At 37.0% G+C, this 21923-nt stretch overlaps 1 protein-coding gene across 1 annotated transcript; it reads right to left on the reverse strand.

Annotated features, from left to right (window-relative positions):
• Positions 1 to 3441: 3441 nt before the first annotated feature.
• Positions 3442 to 4823, reverse strand: LOC128856554 (uncharacterized). Its single transcript, XM_054091861.1, has 4 exons — positions 4625 to 4823; positions 4308 to 4357; positions 4160 to 4249; positions 3442 to 4083 (listed from the first exon to the last, which is right to left on the reverse strand). Exons 1-4 carry the CDS (start codon positions 4742 to 4744, stop codon positions 3573 to 3575), a joined length of 771 nt encoding a protein of 256 aa, XP_053947836.1. The 5' UTR covers positions 4745 to 4823; the 3' UTR covers positions 3442 to 3572.
• Positions 4824 to 21923: the final 17100 nt, after the last annotated feature.

Genomic DNA, 21923 nt, shown 5'->3' on the forward strand with positions numbered 1-21923 from the left:
GCATACAAGAAAGGAATTACAAACAACGATGGCTGCAGATTTTGCAATGAACCAAAGGAGAGTGAAACGCTAGAACACCTTCTATATTCCAGCTCTGCATTAGCTAGAACCAGATTAAAATGCTTAGGAGCTTTAGAATATGAGAAGTAAGAGTACCTCTCGGGGATAGAGCTCCAAAGTTTATTTAGATTCGCAAAAGACGTCTACTACAAAGAAACGTAGGGGTCTAGCTCCATCTGGTAACACTAAGGATCAATAGGCCAATGTATTTTTTCAGTTTCACCATTTTCATAGCGGTTTTTATTATTTTTCTGTGATTTTCGAGCGGTATTGAATTCATTGTGAAAGCTTCAAATAGCAAAAAAAACCCCCCGAATGTCAATGCGTTCGCACCTCGGCTGGCAGAAAATGGCACACCTCCGAGTTTATTCCAATAAGAATTACTCTAAGAAAAGAACTTCTCATAAAAACCGTTTAGCGTGTCTTAATAAGAGTAACAGAACAATTCACACAACAGACGTTCGCCAAAGTAATAAACGATGATTGAAACGACTCCTTAAACTGCATTATTCTTCGAACTAATTTTAGAAAGCGTCACATCTAATAATAAAGCAAGACGGTTGGAGGCAAGGCATTTCGGTTTCATTGTCATATCTGCAATTTCTTCCTGGATAGATCTAAACTGACTGGAAGGGTTGAAACCGTTGTATTCTGTACATAAATGGTATACGCCAATTTATTATAAGAGCGTTCAATTGTTGGCTTATGCCGAGGACACTGACTTCATCAGCCAAGAATCCCAGTTGGCCGATGACAATATCCGATGAGGCGTCCTTTGGAGTGTTTGAGGGAAAGATTTTGCAAAAGATTTTTGAACATTTGCACGTTTGCGATGGCGAGTATCGTAGGCGATGGAACAATGAGCTGTATGAGCTTTAGGACGACGTAGACATAGTGCAGCGAATAAAGATCCTCAGAAAGTATTCGATGCGGTGCTAACTTGTAGTAGCAAAGGAAGAGGAAGACCTCATTTGCGTATCAAAAATCATGTGGAGAAGGACCTGGCTTCGCTTCGTACCTCCAACAGGTGCCAGTTAGCACGACTGGCGCGCTTTGGTATACTCAGCACAAAACAGTTCAGCGGTTAGCGCTCCATCCAAGAAGAAGAAGACCTAAGCTGCCTTAGTTTTGCGTTAGTCTCCTCGTTGAGAGACAACACAGATAAGAGAATTAGTAATCTACTAAAATTTTCTACTTAAATTTCAATCAAAAAAGTGGTGTCTAAGTTTTTTTGTAAGAGTATTTCCCGTCTAACTATTGTACAAAAAATTGTGTATTCGTAGTAAATCATTATTAATTATTGTTTTTTTTATTTAACCTTCTCATTAGTAATAATTTTCAACTACATTTGTTTTTTTAATCCGTTTATTTATTCCAATCTGTTTTCTAACATTCAGCAATATTTGTTCTTAAAACTGAAGCAAACTGGTGCAACTATTTCTAAAATTTTCGCTTACCTTCCATATCCATTGTTGACTTCCCTTTCAGTCTGTTCAAGGAGATGTGATAGAGAGTTATTTCTGTGATTAAGCGGTTTGTGTGGATTGAAATATTTTATTGTGAAATGAGGAATTTTTTTTTTATTTTTCCAGCTATTGTGAGAATTGTTAGATGTCGATGTACTTTGGCACGTGAAGTAGAAAATATGGTGCATTTATAATCTTTCTTAGGGTTTTCGACTGGCATCTTTGGAGTATTTCGATGTAAGAGTTAACTGCAATGCCCCAGAGTTATATGTCATAGATCCATATTGGATTTAAGATGGCTGAGCAGAGTCAATGCTTACTTTTGAGAGATACGAGAGAATTTCGATTAAGTAATCAATTCCAATTCATGTCGTCCGAATGGATACAAACGCTTCGGCTCTGAAAGTATTCGATGCGGTACCAGGTGGTGGTAGTAGAGGAAGAGAAAGGCCTCCTCTGCGTTGGAAAGGTCAGATGGAGAAGGACTTGGTTTCACTTGGTGTGTTCAATTGGCGCCGGTTAGCACGAGAAAGAAACGACTGGCGTGCTTTGCTAAACTCAGCCAAAATCGCGTAAGTGGTTATCGCGCCAATTAAGAAGAAGATGAACAAATTCCAAGTGCTTTCCGTTTGGTGAAAATATGCGTTTTCCATGTAGGCTTGCTGTCGAGGTGCAGGCCAAAATATTTTGTAACATTATTTTGGGGAATGATTACATTATTGAGTTTAACGGGTAGGCAAGTGTTTCATTTAAGTGTAACTACATAACCTGATATGCATTATTCTAAATAGTTGCTTGCCACGGGCCAACACAGCATCAAGAAGGAGCTTAGAAGTGAAGAGCTAAGGATAGGAGAAGTGGCTGGCACCAAATTATAGGGCTACGTCAGGCGAAGTCCTTACATACTTGATATTTGAAAGTGTAAATTTAATTTTTTGCTCCTTTTAAGGTTATGCAAGAACTCAAATCTTCGTAAGATTGAATACCTTTTTACACATTTTAAAAGGCGTTTGAATTTACTGAATGCGGATTAGAACCAAAGAGGTGCAATCGTTTCTTCCGGCCATCAACCCTTAGTGGGGCAAACGGCATCAAGAGGTGTATTCATTATAAAAATAAGCCAGAAAATACCAGAAAATACTAAAGAAACCATACTAACATTTTTACAAAAAGAGTACCTTATCTAGTTACGTAACCTCAAATACAGCAAATAAGTCGTTCCCTTAACAAAAGAGTCTCGCTTAAAAAAAAAAACTCATAAATTAAATTGGACATAACCATAACACATTTATATAAAAAAGCGCACATTTTACAGACAATTTGTCACGCATACAAAGTTCTTTAAGTGATTCAATAAAAATTCGGTATTTTATTTTCTTTAAATGGGCATTTTAGTGCGTTTTTTTACACAAAGCTAGGCAACACTGCAGTAGCGAGAGAGAGATTTGACTGCTGAAAGCAGAAGAACACCAAAAACAACAGCAATCGCGGGCAATGCCACCAGATGTTAAAAAAAAAGTAAAGCTGAATAAAACTGAGTGAATTATTTAACTAATTATTAAAAAATGTATATTTTACAAAATTATAAACATTACATTTTATTTAGAACAGGCTAGAAAAATGTCATGACGAAAGAACTAAAACTCCGAGACTAAATAACAAAAAAATGCTAAATCAAATTACAAAAATGGTAATCTGGCCATACTGGTGCTAAAATCACGTAAGTCGTTGTCAAATTCGCTGAGAGCAAAGTAACGGGATAGGCGCCATCTCATTATTCTTTCCATCATGGTGCCAAGGAGAATGCTAAAAAATAGATTTTGGGTGTAAGTAAAATTCTTACTCAATAAAAACTCTTTTATAGCAAAATTTTCTTAAAGTAATTTAGTTACAATCTTTTTATTTATTTACTTTTTTACATAAAATCTAATATACATATACAAGAAATTTAACTAAAACTGAAATGTTACACTCAGTTTGGAGAGTTGAGATTCTTACTTATCTCCAAACATATACCAAATACATCACTTAATGCTGAACTATGATTCAAAATAGATCAGGCTCTGTATCTAATGATCTTATTCTCAAAAATATTCTAACGTGAGAATCCGATTTTAATGCCAATCTCTCATTAACCGCTTGCAAATGGGCCGTTAAGTTCTTATATGCCTCTAAGCGATTAGTTCTATAGTTACCAAGCATTTTCACTTTATTATCAGCACTAAAAGCAACAGCTTTATAATAATCGTAGAACCAGAGATCACATGAATTACGGGACTCAATGAAAAGCAACTCGCACAGATGACTTTCGGTTATGGCGCGCAACTTTTCAAAGCCAATGAAATATTCAGATTTCAGTTCACCGATACTGTTTTCAAGTAATTCTGTTTTTGTATTCAAAAACAATTGGCTATTAGCTTTTCGATGAGCTATCAATAGCCAATTTTCGCCAAACATACTAGACACGTTCAACATAGTAAAAGCAGTTTCCAAGTTGGGTAACTTAATGATGATTTCATTGGCTCGATATCTCTCACAGTCAATCACCTCGGTGGTACTGATTTGATTAAATTAGATAATGTGTATTTGTTATAAACACATTGGTTTTCACAGATTAAATTTAAAATTCATACCTTAACCGATTTATAATTGTTTGTAGATCTACCAAAATATTATTCACTCTTTCGTCTATTTCCAATTGATTGCCCATCGCTGCATCTATGCTGCAACGAAAATAATATTTAAGAAAATTGTAGTTATATTTTGTTGCTCAAGACGTACACGCTGCTCAGGTTCCTCATTTCTTGCAACTTGCAGACTCCCGCTGCATTCTAGAACAAAAATAGAACAGAAACAATCAAAGTATTTAACCAATTAACCAGAGCCCATATAAGGTGGCGCAAAATTAATCACCCATCAATCTTATGCAACACTTATCAACTAGACAGCTGTGGTACGAGTATACAATCAAATCAAAGTTCAAAATAAAGATTTCCAACACTCAAAACTATTTTTTTATTTAGTAAACGATTATTCAAAAACAAAATTTGATGATTATTTGGCGCCACCTTTTATTTATATATCTGTATGGTACGCACATCATTAGCACCAAATCTGGCTACATTCACATATTGAGAGTTTAGTTGTATGTAGTTGTCGGGTGATGTTAGTAAAACACTTAGCGCCATCAGCAATTTATCAACTGGTACTTGAGTCATTTCTAATGAAATAATTTAATCATTCAAAGTTTTTTTTTCAAAATTATAATTATGCAGGGAATTTCAAAATTGTATTTATACTCGCCGAATGAGCCAACCAAACTGACTGAGGCCTGTGAATAGATAATGCAACTGAGTGGCGGCGCGTTAATGATAAGCCAACTGCATAATTCGCGCAAAACCCACGGTTGCTGATATAGGGTGTGCAATTAGGCTTACTGAGGAATTTTTAGAATTTAACGAATCTCTCTCATGGATTCAGATTAAGACGAAAGCGAGAAGTAGACAACATTCGCAAGCATTTGTTTCGGCACTAGGCGACCAAAGCCGACCAAACAAGAATTAGGCTGGTTTTTATTTCTCAAAATCCAAATTTTAAATGTAGAAACTTTGCAAACTGTTCTTCGGAATAAAAAAGTACGTGTAGCGTAGTACACATAACAGAAGTGAAACTTTCAAGGCAGACAAAAAAGAGGGAGAGACCCGAGAGAGAATGAGAGAGAGAAAGAATGTATTTTTAAATAAATTCACAACATTTGCAGAGAATACAAATAGACAAAATTTACAAAAAAGGGAGAAGGGTCGACCGGTGTAGGTAAACGCCGGACACAAACCATGGCAACAACGCGCACTACTCCTAGCGTTTATCACCCGCACAAACTCAGCGATTCCAGGACCGCAGCAACGGCACAAATTACTGCAAAGCAATACCAATAAATCCGACGCCGGAATGGATAGCACTTTATAGTACGCACAAGTACTAGCCAGGAAACGGAAATAAGCGCAAAAAAGTAGGCACCAAAAAGCGCCCCAAGCCCAAGGTACCAAGGAAATAAAACGCGAAAAAGTAGGCACCAAAAATATATTTCCTACAAGTTTGCTTCAACAAACAAGCACCAAAAAGTAGGCAGTGTTATTTCTCACTAGAAATTAGCAAACACAAGGGAAAACCCAGGAAAAATAGTCTAAAGTGTATCTAAGATATTTATAAGGTATAGCTCTCTCTCTCCTTTTCCTCTATGTTATATCTTTTTTCTCTCTCGCGGAACGAAAATGCCCAAAACGTTGCATGGTCATGAAACTTTACTCTCCATTCTCCAGAAGTTTCACTTCAAAAAAAGATTCTCACGAGGCTTTAGGTATATCAAAATTTTTTTTATTTCAAGCGGCGCCACATCCAAGACACATCTTCACAAATTCGTTCTTGTACAAGATGTCGTAAAATTAATCACCCTATCGAAAGATTTATAATTTTTGCAAATGACGTAGTACATCAATAATATTTAACATTTGTGAACTATTCAGCTGCAGTATAACAAACAGACAAGCAATACAACTCGTAAATATCAAAATAAAGATTTCCATCATTCACAATCACTTTTTTTCTTAGTAAAACAATTATTCAAAACCTAAATTGCACGAACTATTTGTCTATTTGGACCGTGATAAGCAACACTCTTGGGTTTTCTTGTGCATTGGAAGTAGTTTCTTTTCTGTAGTTACATACACCCTTTTTGGGTGTTTGGCCGAGCTCCTTCTCCTACGTGTGGTGTGCGTCTTGCTGTTGCTCCACAAATCGAAAACCAAAACGGAATAAGCCGAAATACACCCGGAGGTTTGCCAAAGCCTATTAAAGGGCGACCGCCATTAGTAAAAAAATCCTACAATTTTAATGTTTTATGCACGGAGATTTGAGCCTGCGCACTCACGAATGGTCTGCTACGGCGTCCGCTAACTAGACTAACTAAAGAAAAAACTAACTATTAGCAAAATTTTAAACAAATTATTTTTTTTTTTTTTTGCTATCCTTAGCCTTGAAATTCTTTTTTGAAATTTGAAAAGTCGAATCAAGAAGAATCGACAAAAAACTCAAGCTAATAGGACTATGAATAAGTTCGTGCGGTTTTTTTTCGAAATTTGAAACTTTATTGACGTAAAATGGTTACAAATTTAATATTCAAAATATTGTCCATCGCTTACTACTACTTTTTCCCATCTTTCTGGCAATTCACGGATTCCCTTTGTGAAAAATTCGGTCGGTTTTGCCGCAATCCACGAATCGATCCATTTTTTGACTTCATCGTAATTACGGAAGTGCTGGTCAGCCAGGCCATGTTGCATCGATCGGAAGAGATAGTAATCGGATGGCGCAAGGTCTGGACTATACGGCGGGAGGGGTAGGACATCCCATTTGAGCGTTTCTAAGTATGTTTTGACCACTTGTGCAACATGTGGCCGAGCATTGTCATGTTGCAAAATAACTTTGTCGTGTCTATCGGCGTATTGCGGCCGTTTTTCTCGCAGTGCTCGGCTCAAACGCATCAATTGTCGTCGGTAGACATCCCCCGTAATCGTTTCATTCGGTTTCAGTAGCTCATAATACACAACACCCAGCTGGTCCCACCAGATACACAGCATAACCTTCAGGCCATGAATATTCTGCGCCGACGTCGATGTTGAAGCATGGCCAGGGTATCCATACGTTGCCCGACGTTTTGGATTGTCGTAATGGACCCACTTTTCATCGCCAGTCACAATTCGATGCAAAAAACCCTTTCTTTCTTTTGTGCCGTTGAAGCAGTTGTTCGCATGCCATAAAACGGCGTTCAACGTCTCTTGGCTTCAATTCATACGGCACCCAATGGCCTACCTTTCGGATCATTCCCATGGCTTTTAAACGTTTGGAAATGGTTGATTGATCAACTCCCAAAGTTTTTGCAACCTCTTCTTGCGTTTGAGCCGGATCTTGATCGAGCAATTCCTCCAATTCGGTATCCATGAACTTTGGCGGCGCACCCTCGCGTTCTTCGTCTTCCAAGCCAAAATCACCACTTTTAAAGCGTGCAAACCACTTCTGGCACGTTCGCTCAGATAGAGCATGCTCACCATAAACTTCCACCAAGATACGATGACTTTCGGCTGCTTTTTTCTTCATATTAAAATAATGAAGAAGAATTCCCCGCAAAACACATTATTTGGCACGAAATTCGACATTTTCAAGTGTGGTAAAAATATTGTTGTTTACGCTTCAAATAAAAAACTTATACTGACGTTTGTGCCTTACGACAGTAGCTCTCCAATGAATGTTTGGAAATGTGGATCGATGGAATAATAATCAAGTTACGCCATCTGTTGTAAAACCGCACGAACTTATTCATAGTCCTATTAAAAAGCCCATTGTATTTAAAAATCTGAAAAAAAGAAAACGTAGATAGTCAAGGATCACAGGAGATAAGTAGCAGAAGGGAAGAGATAAGATAGAATAAGAAGACATATATGTACATAGGTAGCTCGACCTGTGAAAAATTTCCAGATTCTTTAGTAAATCTGAAAATATGCTCCAGTTTGAGAGAACGCATTTTACTCATTCTCCTGACATCGGAACCCAAAATTTGCAGCCTTGCTCTAGCAAATGCAGGATACTTATAGATAAAATGATCAGTGCTATCCGCCAGGAAAATCGAGTTCTCAAAGATTCCAAAGGTGGTCATATGTTGACCCCATAGATTGTGTTCTGTAATACTACCGACTATCAACCCAACGCCTTTTCTTCCAAGTTTTAGAAAAAAGTTCTACAATTTTCTGTTCGGGCTTATTGAAAAACACTTTTCGATTCTGGAACTTTCTAGACCGGATTGCATATATAATCGCTGATCCACTTCATGATTCCTACAGAACTGATTCCGATTATTGGCTCTGGTTACTTTGGGATAACCGCTGTCTGTCTTGCAACAGAATTAAGCTTGCATAATGGGGTTTGCTTGGCATTATCCAGAGCCTCCTGCAGCTTGAGTGTCTCTAAAGACAATCTGCTTCCCGCTGCATTTCCTCTCAATTATAAATTCGGGTACTTTCGGAATGGCAAAAATTTCCGTTTAGAAAACAGTTGCCATTTCCCCCTTAGCATAGTGGTACTTATTACTATCGTTTAAGTACCATCCGGCTCCAGACAGTATATCATTCTTGGACCCATCAGTAAAGAAAATATTCGTCAAACCGCCCTGAAAGCGTTCTTGATTGCTCCATTGCTCACGCAATGGAAATCTGACATCAAATTTCCATCCAAATGAAACTCTGAGTATCAGGTGGATACTGCTCCGGTACCATCTTAAAGGTTTATATGTGTCTCGAAGTTCCGTCTTCATGCCAGAAACTATATTTATAGAGTGTACATATTGCTTTATGGCTTCCTGTTGTATCTTAAGATCCAAGGGGAGCAAATCAAGCATTGCATTTAGAGTATCGCCGGAGGTTGTACTCATGGCTCCCGTAATGCATAACCGTACACTTCTTTGCAGTCTGTATAGTTCACCGTTTGCTTTAGTCTTTGTTTTATCTAGTTCCAACCCCTTGGAGCATAAATGAAAAATATATCCGGCGCACCAAGTCTAAAATAACCTGCAAAAATTTTTTTAATGATGTCAAGTTGGAAAGAGTAGTAAGAAGTTGTTAACTCAAAAGTTTATGGAGCAGCCATTTTTTACTCTCAGGGCTTAATTCAATTTTATTTATGCTTTTTATTAACGGACATACCCTTTAACTAAAAACATAAAAATAGTAGACACTTGGACTTACATTTAAAAAAGTGCATACGGCAAAAAAAATATATTTTTAAAGTAATCTTTCAAATCGAATGTCTCAAAACCTGTTAAGGCTTGGAAATTATGGCTGTACGAAATCCTGGTTATACCAAGTAAATCAGAAATTAGCTAAACAATAATGTCGTTAATGGGTCCCGGTGGTGTAGAACTTTCAAAAAATCGATCCCATTTTATATTTCGAAAGTATAGGCTTTTAAGAACGTACTGTTAAATTTTTGGAATGATATTCCCTGTTTTTTCGATTATACAGCCGTTTTAGCAGGTAGAGTCAGATTCGTCACGCGGCAGCGTCAATGGTCGCATTTATGGTCGCATTTAAATGGTCAAAACTTTAAACTCAAATGGTGTTATCAAAACAAAGAACTATTCAACCGAATCGTCTGAAATTTTAATATGTTGTTTACAATGGATATCGGCCGTACTAGAAACATATTATTATTTCGTATTTTTTTTTTTTATTAAAAAACTGAAGAAACCCCCATTTTTGGAGTGTCAAATTCAAAACCGCGTAATATTCTCAATTTTCAAGATTAATGAGGGTTGGTTATTTTCAACGATCAAACACCGATCTACGACACACATTATTCAGGATTGGATGCTTTACTATGCACCAAGACAATTAAATACACCAGCGCAGAGCCCAAATTTAAATATTAGAAATGTTGAATATTTATGGGAAAGTTTCGAACACATAATTAGAAAAATATAAAGAGCGCATAATAGAAGTTTGGCAATATGACAACAACAAAGCTGGCAAATTTAGTTGCCTCGGTGCCATGTCGGCTCCAAGTGGTTGTTAAGGCTAACGGTGGGCCAATTAATTACCGAAAAGCAACCGCATCTAGCATTAGCCCTCCGTGGCACACATTTTTTTAAGCCTTCGGTTGGGCACCCGGGCTTGGACGCGAATTGCATGGATCAAATGGTCACACATTTCACTTCGAAACGACCAACAAGTTGATAGACCTTTGCTTTCTTTTGCAAGATTTGGGATATTATGGCCCAATGCCGTCTTGTAGTTGCAAGGAAGCTGATGGGCCCGGAAAAAGTGATGCAAGATGAAATTTTTTGATGACGTACACATTGGAATAATCCAACCGTCATTTCACAAGTCACTACTCGTTCGGCTATGGAATAATTTTTCAACAAACCGATTATTATCCCTGAGAATATTGTAGTCAACGAACCAACCGGAGCCGATACACCCACTGCGAAGAGAAATTGTCGTATTTGTTCACAAGGAGACGAAAAGCTTTGTCCAAAAACTCGTGCACATGTTTTGCTTCCCTTCCACCGAATATATAAATGAATATCGTTTTATATTTTACTATAAATTTCATTCTAATTAACTTTTTTTCTTCAACCTTCTTCTTTTTTCCACAAACCGAAATATTTTCAGCGATTTGTTTTGCTTCTGTAGCTCAATCTATGCCAAAACCAATGAAAAAGTTAAGAAATTAAAAATATGTAACTGAGATTCTTAATAATGAATTAAAAATGTGGCTTATTTGACACATATTCCCCACGAATGCATGTAAATATATAGTGTCCAGGCTGACCCGAGATACTCAACCGAAGGTATAACTTTTTAAATAGTTGTTTTCGTTCTGTTTGAAGTTCCTTTTTGAAGGGTTATATAAATCGATAGAAAATTAAATTTTAAAAAGTTACGCAGAGCTCAAGTCGTTAGCTATAATAGAAATATGTTAAACTCACGTCCAAAGTCGAAGAAGGTTGGGCCAGACCTGGGTGCCCAAAAGAGGGTTAAGTAAAGCTTTCGCACCAAGGGAAGTTATTTTTGTTTATACGTTTTCCCCCTATTATTTATGTTTAAGAAAGATTTTTTTTTCTAGTTTACTTTGACTGGGAAAAGATTTCAAATAAAACAGCATCAACGCAATTTTCATTAAACTTTTTGTACTTTGCACTCTATATTTGTACATTTAAATATACTTGAGTATAAATCTAAGTTTCCAAGAAAGCTTTTACCGTTATGTCTCACTTTTTCAACATTCTTTCACATTGGATCTTCACATGTTTTCCAGTGTATTTGTGTGTTTTTTTTATTTTTCCCTGCCATTTGCCTGCAGACGTTATGGTTTAATATCACTTACAGTTGTTGTTATCGCCTCGTGTTGTTTTTGCTTCATTCACCAAAATGAAATCTTCATTGTACGCCATCTTTGGCGGCACCTGCTTGTTCAACAAGCGCATAACGCCGCCAACTTCGACGCCATATTAAATAATATTAAAAGACTTACATGAGTTTAATATCGACTTCAAGACAAGTTGATGTTCGTGCATACATATACATATATACATATATGTATTAACGTAAGCTACTTGCTTTGGTTTTTTCTTGTATGCATATGCTCGCATGTACACTTTCATACATACGGGCATGAATCGCACATCGAGTAAATGTGCGGGCACCGTGCGTCAGCTGACGTCTGCTGGCCTTTACGCTTGACTTCCAAAAAATTATTTTATGATGAAGTTAAAATTTAACTTCGAAGGAATTCAATATTTAAATTTCAAACCGATTGTTTTATTCTACATATGGGAGAGGATGATTAAGTTCTGTTACAGAGCTGATGGCCTCTGCAGCCAGTGCTCAAAGATAATTTTAGTACTGGTATTCATACCAGTCACTAAATAATAATAATAAGTTCTGTTACAGCAATGATTGGGCAAAAAGTAAGGTGAATTTGGTTGTAAAATGTAAAATGTAAAAATCTTTATAATCCCCTCTCGATGAAATACACTTATGCCAGCGATTTTTCCAATCCCCGAAACATGCCAAATAGTCCATTTCCGGTATAGCCATCAGCACCTTCTTCGATTCAGCTTTTATCTCCTCAATCGACTCCAAACGCGTTCCCCGGAGTGGTCTCTTGAGTTTTGGGAATAGCCAGAAGTCACACGGAGCCAAATCAGGCGAATACAGTGGTTGCGGAACGATATGCGTGGAATTTTTGGCGAAATGGTCACGAAGAACGAGTGCAGTGTGAGACGGTGCATTATCGTGATGCAAAAACCAAGAGTTGTTGGCCCATAATTCTGGTCTTTTTAGACGAATTGCTTCACGTAAACGACGCATAACGCTCAAATAATATTCCTTATTAACAGTTTGGCCAGGTGGAAGGAATTCATAGTGCACCACACCACGAAAATCGAAAAAAACTGTCATCATGACCTTTATTTTTGAACGACTTTGACGTGCTCTTTTCGGTCTGGCCTCGCCTTCAGCACGATATTCGCTTGATTGGTCGGTTGTTTCAGGGTCGTAAGCATAAATCCAAGTCTCATCTCCCGTAATGATGCATTTGAGCTTGTCCTGATAGTCTGAAAGCATTGTTCCACACACATCAACGCGATGACTTTTTTCCAAGAAATTGAGAGTTTTCGGTACCAAACGAGATTTGAATTTTCGTAGGCCCAAATGGTCTTTCAAAATGGTTTTCACAGATCCTTCTGATATTCCGATCATATCTGAAGGTCTTTAACAGTCAACCGACGATTTTTGAGCACTAACTCCTTCACTTTATTGACGTGTTGGTCATCTTTGAAGTCTTTGTACCACTTATAAACATTTTTCTGCGACATGGTCGAATCACCAAATGCCTTCGGCAACATGCTAAACGTTTCCGCAGCCGAAATTTCATTCCGCAAACAAAATTTGATGGCACTTCTCTGCTCAATCAAGGCAGACATTGTAAAAATCGAAAAATGCACTATTGGTCGTTTGGTAAACACAAGCGTAAATATATTACTGATAATGATAAAGTTGGTCCAGATGTTATTAACAGTGCTGCCAACTCATGAAAAAAATAACTAGAGCGAAATTTTAATCACGCGAAGTTTGACAAATAAATTCACCTTACTTTTTGCCCACAGTATGAGTATATATTAGTATAACATTTTGTGAAATCATCTTCACACACCGTAACTATTCGCCGCTCAACGAAAGTATGACACTAAGCCCTCTTCAGTTGAGTTAATTAGTTCTGACCGTTGCCTGTGTTCCATAGCACAGTTTAAAAGAAACATCTATGTCTCAAGAGATTACCAAATAAAGCATATCTAAAGCTTATGCTCTACGTACGTAAAAATATAAGGGAGTTCATGTGAGAATACAAACACACGCTTATACAAGAGTTCAACGTTTTTATTTTCAACAATTTTTCGCCAATCTATCGTTTGTATGTACCCGTACGTATTAAATTCTTCTATTAGAACTACTCACATATACTTATACACTCTTCTGGGTAAATACTAATACATGCAAGCACGTATGTGTTGAAACCTTCACTTGAGTCTATTCCCGGTGCACAAATATCTCGCTTGAAAAAAGGCGAATGAATTGAATAGGAGTGTAGGCTTCCCAGCCCTAGCACGACTACTCGAATACTCGTACTAGCGAGAGCCATCAAGAAACTCCAATAACAAAAGCTGACCTTACAGCTACAACAGCAAACACGGAAGGGTCACTGGCAAATAACACCGGCACTCATAGTCTAAGCTGAGCGTCGGTAATTTATAGCCGCTCCCCTAGCGTTCATACGCCTGATTTATTGCTGTTATTGAAAAAATTTTCTAGTAATTTTATTTCATTTTTGTTGTTATTTTTTATACCAAGTTTTTGTTGCTGGAATGTCGAAGCATAGGACACTTTAATGTGTGCAGTAAATAGCAGTTAGCGATGTCAATGGGGATGATGGTGTTGGCATCCATGACGTTAACAACATACACATACATATGCATTTTATATTAAAATGCATTTGACCCGCGACAATACTCGCTGACATGTTGGAGGAGATGGAGTGCGCAGAAGTGCAATTGCGCTGCGCCACTGTGACTTCAGTAGGTGAGTTTAAATAATAGTGGACTTTTCGAGAAGTTAGATGAAGGATATAAATATTCATTTGAAAGTACATTCATTTGGTAGGGGAAAAGCGCCCTTAATTGGTATAAAAAAGAATGCAACACTGTACTCTGCAGAGGTCAAGTAAATAGATCTGAGCAATTTTTTTTTTTGCTTTATTCCGACATTAAAATTAGTATAGCTAATATTGATCGATCTGGATCCAATACGTGCCGTTTTGTTCGATAACTTTTGAAGGCGATTTCGTAATTTCACGACTAAACAAGTTCTCGTCCCTTCTGGTAAAAAATCTATCTGTTCATTTTCACAACCTGCATAATAGAAGAAGTGCTCACATCCTGGTCCGACTTAACGATTTTCATGATTTTATCGACACTTTTGAAGACTGGCCCACCAAAGCCCTATCTGAAGGGAATCATCGTAGAAACCCCAATGTGGGAGAAAAACAAAAACAAAGAAATAATCTATTCTGAGAGCACTTTTCTAAACTAATCTAATCATCGAATTGACAACAAAAGAACCAATTGCACAAAAGCCATACAGGATACAAGAGCCGAAGAAATGTGTCATAGCAAAAATGATAAACGAACTTCTTGAGTGTGATATAATTACGAAGTCTCATTCAGAATGCGCAAGCCCAGTTGTTTTAGCAGCAAAGGAAAGTGTCGGTAAACGTCTTTGCGTCTAGATTAGAGACGATTGAATAAATGTGCTGCTAAAGAAATATGCCCTACACCGAGGAATATCGAGGAACGTTTGAGCGAAGCTATGAAGTTTAAGTATTTTTCAGTACTAGACCTCAACAGCGGATATTATCGGGTACAAATTCAGGAGGTTTGTAGAAAGCTCACGGCATTTATAACCACTGAGGGTCTATATGAATTCCAGAGGATGCCGTTTGGGCTCAAGAATGCGCCCGCTGTATTTCAGAGGTTGGTGCAGAACATTGCGGATAGAACAAAACCTAGAGATATGGTTCATTATATGGACTATATTTTAGTAGGCAGCAATAGTATGGAAGAAATGCATGAGAAATTAGCACGAGTTTTGGAGGCACTGCGAAAATTAAAGTTAACATTGAACAGTAACAAATGCGAATTTCTTAAACAAACTATTGAGTTTTTAGGACATGAACTACATCCAGGTGGTATTAGTCCAGGTAGGGCGAAGACAGCAGCGATTGAGTGTTTCCCTGTACCCAAATGGGATTTTTTATGGGATATTCCATAATTAGCGAATCATTAAGAAGATTGTTGCGCAAGAATCAATCATTTGATTGGACTGAGCAGGAAGAGGCGCCTGTTTGTGAGCTAAAAGCACCTCTAGCATCGAAACCGGTAATGAGAGAGTAAACATTTGAGGCAGATCATCAGACCCATATTGATGCAAGTTCCGTGGGAATTGCAGGAGTATTAATGCAGAACGACAATGGTGATTGGAAGCCAGTCGCATATTATAGTAGATCTACTACAGATTCAGAGAGAAAATTCCGTAGCTACGAACTTGAGGCGTTTCAAATATTATGTTCAGGGCGAGAATGTTGTGATTGTTACTGATTGCAGTGCGGTGTCGGTTAAAATGAATAAAAGAGAGCTTATACCTAGAATAGCACGTTGGTGGCTACGAATTTTGATATAACATTCGAACATCGACCAGGAAAGCGTATGGAGCATGTCGATTTTCTGAGTGGAATGCCTAACGAAGATAGTGCAGAACTTGACACAGTATCGGTAAAGGTAGCGAAGATATCTTTTAAGGCGAATGATTGGGTTTATACAATGCAGCATCAAGATGACAAGATAGGAGATATTATTGAGAAAGTTACAAGTGGTGACAAAACTTTAGGTGAAGAGTATACTGTAGGAAATAGTCGTCTTTATCGTAAGGAGAAAGGCAAAAACCTATAGGTAATACCTAATACGATGAGTTATAAGATAATACAGAGTGTTCTCGAAAAGGTAAAGCACCTAAGCACTGAAAAGACACTTGAAGAAGCACAAAAATCTGTTTGGTTACCAAGTATGCGCAATTTTGTCAAATCTTTTATAAAGTCATGTTTAGAGTGTGCGTATAATATGCAGCGAGGCGGTCGACAAGACAATACCGTACCTTTTAAGACAATTCATATGGAACACTTCAGCCCGTTTCCGAAGAGTAAGAAGCAAAATGAGCATGTCCTAGTTTTTGTAGACTCATTTACAAAGTTTACGATTATCAAGGCTGTTAAAAGGAAAAATTGTGCAAAAGTGTGAGCAAACCGGGTCTGTAGGAGATGTGAAAACACCAGTGCATGCTCGTACAGCTCGTACTGCACCTCTCACACTCGTCGTTGATGAACATTATGCATAAAGACTGCATTTACACTCTTACAAGGTGCAATTGACTCAAGAACTAAAGTCTCTTGACCATTTCAAGCGTCGTCAATGGTCAGAATGGTGGTAGGAAATGGCAACAGTGAATGACCAATTTTCGAAGAAAATCATTTTCAGTGATGAGGCACATTTTCACCTCAGTGGATTCGTCAATAAGCAGAATTGCCGCATTTGGGCGAATGATGATCCAAGAGTGATTGTGCGAAAAATTTGATGGCCGAATAATCTCACGTCGCGGCGATGTCAATTGGCCGCCAATATCATGTGACTTGGCACCGTTGGACTTCTTTCTATTTGAAAGAAAAGGTGTACGTCGACAAGCCAGCAATAATTCAAGAGCTAAAGGATGAGATGATTCGGCGCATTAACGGCATAGAACCTCAGTTATGCTTCAGCGTCATCGAAAAAATTGTATTTTATTCAAAATCAATACCGGCCCTTGAAACTTAACCACCCTTTACAAAGAACAAAACTACAGATCGAACACCACAAGAATTACTATTTAACTTTACACCGAGAGACATATTGCAGAACAAACTTATATTATCACTACACCGAGATGAAGTTATAGCAAATGAAAAATTGCATGATATACAAAAAATGGCAGCAGAACGTGTTAATAATCAGCGTATTAAAGCAAAGAAGAGTTTCGACAACAAGCGTAACAGCCCAACACAGTATACTGTCGGTAATTTAGTACTCGCAGAAAATGATCCCGCCGGAACGGGGTCTTCACGCAAATTAGAACCTCGTTATAAAGGGCCTTTAATTATAAAGAAAGTAATTGGAAATGATGTTACTTGATCGAAGAAGTGACAGGGTCGAGTAGAAAGCAGCGGTACTACTTATCGATATATTCATCCGACAAATTGAAACCATGGTGTGGTTCGCCAAATTTCAAAGGGTTTATTGACGACAGCCAAGGAGCTGAGGGCGTCTCCAGTAATCAGGATTGGCCGACTGCAGGACGAGATTTCCCATAGTGTATCCTAGGAGTCATCCTGATTAATGCAACTCTGAGCTATGTTGAATTTCATATTTATTTCTCTTTTCCTTTTCTTGATATACACACAAATGAAATATAACTGACAAGTAAATTTTAAAATTAGTATGTAATAAACGAATCATCCTACAATTGAAGCAATCGGTATACTATTGCAGACTTGGCAGTTCGTGTTCACCCCGTGTGAGTAGTTCGTCTCCATATACAATATATGTATATACACCATGGCGCAAAATTAATCACTCTATCGGAAGATTTATAATTTTTGCCATTGGTGTCGCACGTCAAACATAATTGATACTTGCTAACTAAACAGCTGAAGTGTAAAAACAGGCAAAGAGTGGATCATGTCAAAGTCAAAATAAAGATTTCTATCACTCAAATTAATAATCACTTCAATTGAATACAAAGTTATTCATAACCAAAATTGAATGACTAATTTGCGGCACCTCATATAAATGTACACATGTATATTAGCATAGTACCAAATAACTTCTCCCATTTCCAATAACTCTTTTAACAAATTTATAGTACTTCTTCGCTCTGTCTCTTCAATAATTCTTCAAAAAATTTATCAGCTTAGGATTTACGCAGTGTTGAAAATATTGGCATGAAGTTTCTTAGAGTCAAATATCTCTTTTTAATACTTATAGAAAATTTTTTTTTTTTTTTAGAAAATATAAATTTTATACAACTTTTTTTTAAGTTAAAACATGCTTTTCAAAAAAGTTAGTAAAAATTAAGTAAGAAAAATTTTATAAATACTTAAAAAAGAGAATTTGTTCTCAAAAAATGGATTCTTTTGTTCAAGATTTTTAGAAAATTTTTTTGAAATTTTTGAAAAGCAATCCCTTAAATTTTGTTATTTTTGTTGTTGTTGTTGTAGCAGCATAATTATCCCCACGTATATACGAGGAATGCTGCTGAAGCGACAGTCCTTGGCCGGATATAAATCCCTTAAATTTTGTTCTTATGTTTTAGTTAATATGCTCACTAATTCTTGAAAGTCTCTTAGTGAAATTTCCAAAATATTTCCGAGCTATTTTCAAATACGTACAGGGAAGCTGTGAAAAATACGGTGCATTATTACATACAAACGAACAGACATCTACTAGACCAGACAGTGTTAAGACAGACAATAAACGACATTCATCGGGAGACCATCACCACCTTCTTAAGCTCCCTACCACCGAATGCCGTAATCGGAGTCCAACCACCACCTACAGCAGATGAAGAGCTCCAGCTTCCCCGTGAGCACCGCGTAACACTGGCACAATTAGGTTCTGGATATTGTAGCAGGTTAACCAGGTAAGCAGAATCGCCACTCACATACCAAACATATGTCCTGCAAGTGAAGGTACCCCGCGCGACACTAACGACCTTTTCACATGCCCCTCAAAACTCATTCATCTAACACCCCTCTCCCTCTGGACCCAACCTGTCGAAACAGCAAGTTTTCTGGATCTGCCCTTAGATGAGTTAGACGAAGACGACTGGTGATATACACTCCATTGACAGGGCTTGTATCACAGCTGCAACAACAACAACAACGGAACATTAATACTATGACAAGATCTTGCACTGCGACCTGAAAGATTGTTTGTGCCCCCTTCTGAGTACTTCTCTGAGCCCTTATGCCCTGAACGGATCCATAAGCAAGGTTCAAGTCCTCTGCCCAGCCCTCTGATTGGTAATTTGCAACATTTTTAAGGTTTTCGCACAATTTAATCCATTTTTAATGTAAAAGTTAATACAAATTCGTTGGTGCAAATTCAAATTCATTTTTAAAACAGTAAGAATCGAAAACAGATGCAGAGGTAGATTTAATCAATACGGCGTAACTTTTACAGGTGTTAAGTAATGGCGAAACAATTTTTTAGGAATAATAATCACAGATCTGGCAACCTAACAAGAAAACATAACTCAAATCAGTTGACTTAGAGCGTCACCTGGCGGTTGTTTTGGGAAGTTTTTGATCAAGGTAGTATAATATATAGATTACGTTGCCTCTTTCTACATGAATTATAAAACGTATAATATTTTACAACTTCCGCCAAAAATTATTCGGAAAAATATTAGGATTTACATGAGTTGTATTGATTTGAAAATGTTATACCTCCAAAAAGCGATTTTTTTAAATAAATTTTGCTTTTAAAAATTATTATCATTTTTTTATTATAATTCACCTCAGATGGCAAAAGAGTTAAGACCTAGAAGGTCTGCATAGAAATGTTTAAAAATTATATCAACGGTATGAAAAAAAGTATGGGTAAGACATTTTCATCTATATCACTGTCATCCAAAATATCACCTGCAATGACATTCATAATTTGGTGTACTTCTTCAATACTTAGTGGCTTTTCATGAAAGAACGATTTTTGATAAAAATGTCTAAAAGCATTAATTTTACTTACCTTTTTTCTTTATCGGTCATTTTGAATCGCCAACACACTTTTTTCTTATTTTTTTGTATTTATGACTCTTAAGCAAGGTCAAAAACAATATAATTTTTTTTTAATTTGCTGAATTTTGGAATTTGAGGTAGGTGGCATGTGCAAGAAGAATTAGCACCGTTGGATTAGATTAAGTTACAAATTTCGATAACTTTTACTTAAAAGTGGATACATTTAGCTAAAACAGAACAGGAAGCTTAAAAACATTTCATTACATGAGGTGATGGAATCATCTCAACACCTTCTTCTTGGCAGTCCTGCTCTCGTGGGTCTAAAATTTAGGCATATTGGCTATGCCTGCTGATATAGCAGGCCTTGACGTAAGCGGTTAACACAACCGTAGCTCAGTCATCGTTCGATTGTCACTGAGGTTAATTGGGTAGGTTCATAGTTTTATTATATTGAGTATCCTGACCTCATTAATATCCAAGCTTACCGTTATCTCGCGATATGTCACATAACGATTTTGCGTTATCAATTTACAAACAGTATCGATCGGTCTTCACAAAACTCATCCTGCAATGCAAAACGGCGGCTACATTCGAACTCGTTGTAACAGTGTTTCATAGTGGATAAGTGTGGTGGGTGCATCCACGCCAAAAGCCGAAGTAAGTAGAGGAGTCTGTTCTATCTCGACAATCCACGTCGCAAATCTTAATAAATCATCGCATGAAAATGTTCACGAGTTCATCCCATATTTTGCGTGAGATGAATTTTTCAACTCACTGAAATGAGAACAAATAAAGCTCATAAGTGAAAACGTTTTATGTAAGTTTATGTGAAAAAATAACATACTTTTCGATAGAAATATCGAATTATAGCCCATCAGACGTTGTGTTGCAAAGGCATAAAATACAAAAGGCCTCGTGTTTTTATTTATTTTTTCTGAAACAGAAACTACTTTAAAGCTTTCAGCTTTAATCAGCTTTCACAAATCTGTGCTTTTTTATCTTACCCACCAACACGGATTGCACGTTTTTGAACTAAATACAAAAACATACACAAATAAAGTAGAAATGAAGTAGAAATAAAGCGAAAAGCGAAGCTGGGAGCCTTCCTTAGCAGGAAATTAAAAGAAATACACTGCTTAGAATACATTGTAAAGTATTCGTTGTTATTTACTCTCAAAGCTCAGCAAGGCTGTAGGTTGATATAAATAACGCACGCACACATACGCGGAACACATACGCGGACGAGCGACATAAAAACAAAAGCATTTACGCCAATGCTTAGTTGGCATACTTGCTTCCCTACAGGAAAAGCCAAACTAGAAGTAGAGAGATATTAGTATTTAAGGTGACGCGGTGGCCCAGAAATTTCAAAAAATCAATTTTTTTTCTTTTTTTGATATTTCGAAAGTATAGCATCTTAAGAATATACTATGAAAATGTCATTTCCAAATTCCTAATATTATAGCTTCTACAGTCCATTAACTAGGTAGAAAGCGGTCCTCGCGCTCCTGAACCTCAAACTTTAAATTCATTTATCTCGAAACGACTCAAAAAAGAACTATTCAACCGAATCGTCTGAAATTTTAATATGTTATTCACAACATCAATGGCCACCGCCCGTACTAGAATCATATTATTATTTCAATTATTTCGTATTTTTTTGATTAAAAAACTAAAACAACGCCAATTTTTAGAGTGTCAAATTCAAAACCGCGCCACTTTGTGAATTTTTTTGTATTCTAATAGCGGGACATAGCTACAATCATACTGATTAATAATTTTTTTTTTGTTTTTGTGTTTTAGATAAATAAAAGAGACAAAATGGGCAATACCGTCCTGGTCCAACTTTTCGGGAGAGTCAACTTCAGTATCATTTTTAAAATTATTAAAATTATAATTGTATTTTTGTATGAT

Source organism: Anastrepha ludens, chromosome 3 (genome assembly GCF_028408465.1).
Source record: "Anastrepha ludens isolate Willacy chromosome 3, idAnaLude1.1, whole genome shotgun sequence".
NCBI lineage: Eukaryota > Metazoa > Arthropoda > Insecta > Diptera > Tephritidae > Anastrepha > Anastrepha ludens.

Excerpts from the sequence above, each read along its gene's own strand:
- LOC128856554 (XM_054091861.1), bottom strand. The coding sequence starts at position 4,744 with ATGACTCAAGTACCAGTTGATAAATTGCTGATGGCGCTAAGTGTTTTA. Across the intron at positions 4,358-4,624 it reads CCAGATTTGGTGCTAATGAT|AATGCAGCGGGAGTCTGCAA; the intron begins GTGCGTACCATA and ends TTTTTGTTCTAG. Across the intron at positions 4,250-4,307 it reads ATGAGGAACCTGAGCAGCGT|CATAGATGCAGCGATGGGCA; the intron begins GTACGTCTTGAG and ends TTTTCGTTGCAG.